Genomic DNA, 6,486 nt, shown 5'->3' on the forward strand with positions numbered 1-6,486 from the left:
TATATATATATATATATATATAAACTCTTTGATCAAGGAAAACTATTGTATACGGACAATAATAGACATTGCATTTATAAAACTAATTTTTTATATTAATCTTTGTAATCTCACAACCTGTGTGGAAGTGTGTTACCAACTTTAAAGACATCTTTACTCTTACCAACTGATTTAATTTAGCCTGTTGGTAAACTGTGTGAACTACAAACGTTTAAGCTAACGTCTTGAGTGTCTTTATCTATAAGGCAGTTTAAGTGGAACTTTTGAAAGTTAATATATTTCTGACAGTTACCAAATAGAAACATACATTTTTTTTTTAAAGATGGAAATTTAATCTGAACCTTTTGTCTGAGTTCGTAAAAATGTGGTAGAATTGGGGCTGGGGATTTAGCTCTGTGGCATCGTGCCTGCCTTGCAAGCACAAGGTCCTGAGCTTGATCTTGGGTACCCCCCCCAAAATGCGGTAGAATCAAGACCACTTTCGGAATTCACATGCCATGGTAACCTTTAGAACAACTGATATAAATCATTTGATTAAAAACAGTTTCTTTATAAACTACTTAATATATATTTTGGTACTACTATGCAAAACTTCTTTCTCACTCATTGTGGGCTTGTGTTTCACTTTCAGTCTGACAAAATAAAAGCATTGCAAAGAATTATTTCGTGGTGTATTTTTAGTTAGGTACCAAGGAATAGGCCACTGTTTGAACTTGTGCCAAATGATTCTTCCAAAGATGTCTCTTCTCCAAGCACCAGGTCTAGCTTTTTCTTGACCAGTCTGAAGAAGCCTTAAAGAATCTTCTCTTTCCTGAACAACTTTATCTAATGCATCCATGGAATCATCTCCCTTCTCCAACCATTCTGACCTTTGCATTAGCAATCTCTGCTGCTTGGCTTCCTGTTCTAGCGTGAGAAGTATTTCAGTAAGACATTTCAAAGTTTATGTAAATTTTCATTACTTTTTTTTTTTTTTGGCAGACAGTTTGATATAGCTCCAGATTTTACTTTTTCTTCTAGTTCTTTGGGTAATCAAAAAATTCTTCTAGCTCTTTTTTTGATAGAGTTATATGAAATAATCTGTACTGGCGAAAGGACGTGACATGTCATGCATTCTTAGGTAACGAACTAACAGAAAACTTTGTTCTAACTGGAGCCTTAGGAATTATTAAGGACCCTGAAGCCTTCACAACTACTGAGATTCTTCTACAAAAAGTAGCCACACTAGCTTTTTTTCTCATGGTTAAGCAAACCCTGTTTCTGCCAAGCGTGGTTGCTTCCAATGCCTCACACCAGCTGGATAAAGAGAAATGGAACAGGCCCTCGCCTTCACTCAGCATGGCAGGCTGTCCCTCAGCTTTGCCTTCATGGGTTGATTCATTGTCTCTGCTCTCATTACTCTCTCTGCTTCTTCCTTTGGCCACTTGCTATCACAAATGCCATGAGTTTATCCCAGTGGATTTCTTTGAACGCCACCTTGGCATTCAACTTGGAGGCTTTCTCACCCACGTTTTCCTGAAGACTGTTGGTGTGTGCTAGCCTTGGGAAAAAGTCAGAAACATACATATTAACATGAATCCTATGTAATCTTTATGTTATTAAACTTTAAGGCTTTTGTTAGCTCTGTGTAAGTCTTGAGCTTATCAGTTTTCATCTGGTAATATTTTAAATGAGTTTGGCTACCCTGAAAACCTATCTGAAGAATTTTTCCATGGACATCTCAAAAAGAGTTAAATAAATTGTTTCTCTCAAAAAAAATTTTTTTTCTTAAATGAAGCAGCTGCAGATGTTGTAACTTGTTATTAACACAGATTAAACAGACATAGAGAAGGCAATTACATTTAAATCAGAATGAACTCTCAGATGTATTGACTGTATTTAACTACAATAACTGTTTTACAGTTTTTAGGTTTATACCTATAAATAGACTGACTAATCAGAACTTTTCCTGTAGGCCGTCAATTAGTGGAGATCTCTTATAATAAGAATCAGAAGGAAAAGAATTATTTTATACCTGTGAGGGCAAGAACTGTTTTTAAGAAGGTTTATCTTAATTTTAGAATATCTATACAGACTTCTCAGGGCCCTCTGTTATTTTGATAGCCACGGACAAAACTGTTTTGATAGCCACATATAACTAACTGTTCCCTCTAAAGGGGCAGAATGTTAAAGGTAACTTCAACTATGTTATTTTCAGGAAAGTGCTCAGGTGAGGTTTGGATGTAAGAAGAAACTAGGTAACACTTTTTGGAGTAAAATATGTTTTACAAAAGGTGAGGAAATAAATAAAGCCTGACAAGGCCCCAGTCTACACTGATACAGATGCCTACCTATGGCATTTTCTTCCCTGTTTTGGAAAGAACCAAGTGGAGAGAAGATATACTTGTCTATCCTTGTTTGTTCTGTACTCCTTATATATAAGGTCTCACTTAGGTTTGACCTCATCCAATGCCAGCAGCAGTCAGCTGGAGGTGCTTAAGGAAGTGGCCAGAATGAGGTCCTCTGATCTACTGGCATCTGCACCCATTTCCTTGTTATCCTGTGGCCCCTTGGCTCAAACTTAACTACAGGATTTTCCTTTTTCTGCCCTCAGCATATCACTTGAGTGTACCAGCCAATACATTTTTTGGCTGGTAGCCAATAGTTACCATCCTGGCTACATGTTTTAGAGAGTTTGTTTTTTTTGTTGTTTGTTTTGTTCTTGATAATGGCCACTGGGATGAAAACTCTCACTGTAGCTTTGATTTGCATTTCCCTGATGGTTAAAGGTAGTGAGCATTTTTGCATATATTTATTGGCACCTGTACTTCTTTTTAGAAGTGTCTATTCAGTTTATTTGCAAATTTTTAAGTTGGGTTACATGTTTTGTTGTAAAGTTTTTTGAGTTCTTTATATATTGTGAATATTAATCCTCTATCAGATAAACCTATCGGTTGTCTATTCACTATTCATTGTTTTCTTTGCTGTACAGTTTTTTAATTTGTTGTAATCTCATTTGTCAGTTCTTACATATGTTTTTTGCTTATTGATTTTGTATTAAGCTACTTTTCTAAATTCATATTCTTTACATAAGTCTGATTAGTTCAATATGTTGAACTAAAACAGCAGGAATCAAAAATTTCAATAAGTAATATTTTGGTTAAACATTATATACTATGCAGATAAATAAAGATGAGCTATTTAAATAGTAGATTCTCTTTTCTGTTACATTGTTTGTGATTATGCCTACTATGATACTTAGGAATAAAATATATTAAATTTTTAAGATGAAATTATTTCAGTATTTCAAGTTTATTTTTATTATCTTTTTTAGGAGCTGTGGCCCTCAAGAATCTTGAAATTAAAGAAAATGCTTTGGTAGGTTTTGACTATGAGAATTTGTAATATTAGTATAGTTGACTGTGCATACTTCTTTCATTCAGATTTCCACCTTAAATTATTTAAATTTGAGAAAAATTTTTAGAAGTTATTTTTATAAAATGTCAATTTTGCAAAATTGAGCTTTACTTTCCTTAGAAGCACAGTCTCACAACGTATTCTTTCCTGTTTAAAATATTTGTAGTTTATTTCCAATATAGATTTATTTTTAGTGATTATCTTCTATCTGTTTTCAAGTTTTGTTTAACACCATATGACATGTTCAGTTCGGTTTCATGAATTTATGCACAATTTTGTACAGTTATCACAGTATTGATATTCACAACTTTTTCACATCCCCAAGAGAAACTCTATAATCTGTTCCTATTTCATGTCTTCATAGACTCTGGACATTTTTCTTTATTGCAAACTGAAGTTTTCAGTCCCTTCTTTCCACCCACAAAAATTTGCCAATTTTAGGTATTTAATATAGATGGAATCGTATCATATTTTCTATTTGTTTAGTTATTTCACTTAGGATAATGTCTTCAAGGTGCACCAATCTTATAGCATGTATCAGGAGATCTTATTTTTAATGGTCAAGTAATACTTCACTAGGTATATATACTTATTTTGTTTCTCCTGCAGCTTTTCATATGCTTCAGCTATTTCTGTCTTTTGGTTTTTACCAGAAATGCTGCAGTGACTATTAGTGTGCGTGTGTGTGTTCCACAGCCTACTTTAATTTTCTTTGGTTATAAACCTAGCAGTAAGATTACTGAGTCAGATGATAATCTGTATTTAGCTTTTTCAGGAACCACCACAGGTTTTTCTATAGGCATTATACCCTTTTACATTCCTTCCAGCAGTGCACAAGGGTTCTAATGTCTATATTCTCTGTATCTTGCAGCATTTTTTATCTTCTGCTTTTGTTTGGTAATCACCATTCTCATGGTTGTGAAGTGATACCTTATTTTGATTATAATTGCCCTAAAGACTAGTGACATTTGCCTAATGACTGGTAATGTCAAGCATCTATTAGCATGCTTATTGCCAGTTGTAGATGTTCTTTGAAGAAATGTCTTTTAAGTCTTTTGCTATTTTACAATCAGGTTTTGTTATTGTAGTGGTTGAATTTTTGGAGATTTTTGTATATTCAGCATATTGATCCCTTACAATATACATAATTTGCAAATGTTTTTTTCCTTATTTCAAAAGTTTCCATAACTCTTCTGGTAGTGTCCTGTGATGCACAGACATTTTTAATTTGATAAAGGCCAGCTCATCTACTTTTTGAAATTTTCTATGTTTTTATTATCATTTCCAGGAAATAATTACTAAATCTGATATCATTAAAGAATTCTTGTTATGTTTTCCTCCTAGTGTTTTATGGCTTTAGCTCTTTTGTTTAATTTATGACCATTTTGAGTTTTTGTTTTTTTGTTTTATAATACTGGGGCTTGAACCCAGCCCTTGTGATTATTTTGAAGCAGGGTCTAGCTAAGTCACTAACTTGCCCTGGCTGAGCTTGAACTTGTGGTTTTTCTGCCTCAGCGTTCTAGTGTATGGGGATTATAGGCATCTGCCACCATGCCCAACTTTAATTTTTATGAATGGTATAAGATAAGGGTTCAACCTCATATCTTTGCAAATGATGTCTTCTTTACCTCGCACTTTTTATTCTAAAGGCTGTCCTTTTCCACCTTGAATGGAGAGAAATAGTTTTACAAAATAATTTTTTTGAATTGAATTTTACAAAATAAGTCTTAATTCCTTTAGAAGCACAAACTGATAGTATGTCTTACCTCTCCTTTTTTTAAAAACATACAAAGGTGGTAATTCTCACATGGGTAGATTTTTTTTGATCAGTATTAATGTGGGCATTTCGTTTTAAAAAATGTTTTAATTTTAGTGACTTGAGAATACTGCAGTTAAATTCTTACATAGTTGAAGAATGTGCAAGGTAATTTAAAAACTTTAATTTTAGGAACAAACATCTGTGTATTGTTCAATTTTATATATACTAATGTTTTACATATTTATTTACTTTTTTATTGTAGAGTCAACTGGATGTACCATTTAAAGTTAAAGTTGGCCACATAGGTAAGTCATACTTCTTGAATGTTCTTGGTGGACATGCAACTAGAATAATTTCTATATTGTAACCTTATATATGTTTCTCAGCCTCAATTTAAAATATAGTAATCATGTGTTCTTCTTAAGTAGAACTTAGTTGTGTAACTTAAAAAGTATTGTGAGGTTCATATACTCTGTTCCCAACAACACTCAATACATGTGTAATTAAGTAATGACACATCTTACTAAGTATTAGGATTGAGTTGAGAGCCAAAGCATTGCATCTAACAGAAAGCTTACCAGTCTCAATTTTCAAGGTTTCTGAATAGTTGCCAATTCAGTATTTTAACTGGTGCCGGGCATGTAGTGTAAAGAGCATGGTCTAGATTATCTGGGCACTGTGGCCAGGAGCCAATCTGAAAACTTGGGTCTGCTCTGGAAGTTTTTCCAGTTTTCCAGAAGTTATTGTGCTGTTTCTTGCTTTGTTTTATTTTATCTGTGTTTATAGTTTGTACTTCTTCTGAGAACTGTGTATTCATTTCAGTTACTCATATTTTTGACTGAGTCTTTTTTTGGGGGGGAAGTCTAGTTTTTTTGAATTGTTTATATATTCTAGCTATTAGTACTCTGTCCAAGGAAGAGCAGGCAAACATTTTTTTCCATTCTGTAAGTTGTCTCTTCACTCTGTTGGTTGGTTTCCTTTGCTGTGCAGAAACTTTTTAATTTGGTATGATCCCATTTCTTGATACTACTTGATACTGTTTCTTGTACAATTGGGCTTTTGTTCAGAATGCCTATGCCTTCAAGAGTTTTACATATTTTATCTTCTACCAGATCGTTTCTGTTTTAACATTTAGATCTTTGATCCATTTTGATTTTAGTTTAGTACATGGTATCTGCCACTATTCCCAGAACCACTTGTTAAAGAGGTGATCTTTCCTCCAGTATATGTTTCTGGCTCCTTTGTGAAAGATCTAGCTGAATTTGCTTCTGATTGTTTCTCCATCCCATTGATCCACATGTCTTTTTTTTTTTTTTTTTTTTTTTTTTTTT

General features: G+C 33.5%; 1 protein-coding gene across 5 annotated transcripts in view; it reads left to right on the forward strand.

Annotated features, from left to right (window-relative positions):
• The window catches only part of Vps13a (vacuolar protein sorting 13 homolog A), a 228,418-nt gene that overhangs the window by 7,117 nt on the left and 214,815 nt on the right, over positions 1–6,486 (forward strand). For all 5 annotated transcript variants that reach the window (XR_004514896.1, XR_004514897.1, XM_033757746.1 and 2 more), the window contains exons 2-3: positions 3,314–3,357; positions 5,418–5,460. Coding sequence is in view for 3 of the 5 variants with exons in the window: in XM_033757746.1 (XP_033613637.1) it covers positions 3,314–3,357; positions 5,418–5,460 (87 nt within the window). In the remaining 2 variants the exon portion in view is untranslated. The remainder of the gene's footprint in view (positions 1–3,313; positions 3,358–5,417; positions 5,461–6,486) is intronic.

The sequence above is a fragment of the Fukomys damarensis genome, unplaced genomic scaffold, assembly GCF_012274545.1.
Source record: "Fukomys damarensis isolate Sample0158 unplaced genomic scaffold, DMR_v1.0_HiC HiC_scaffold_31, whole genome shotgun sequence".
Lineage (NCBI taxonomy): Eukaryota > Metazoa > Chordata > Mammalia > Rodentia > Bathyergidae > Fukomys > Fukomys damarensis.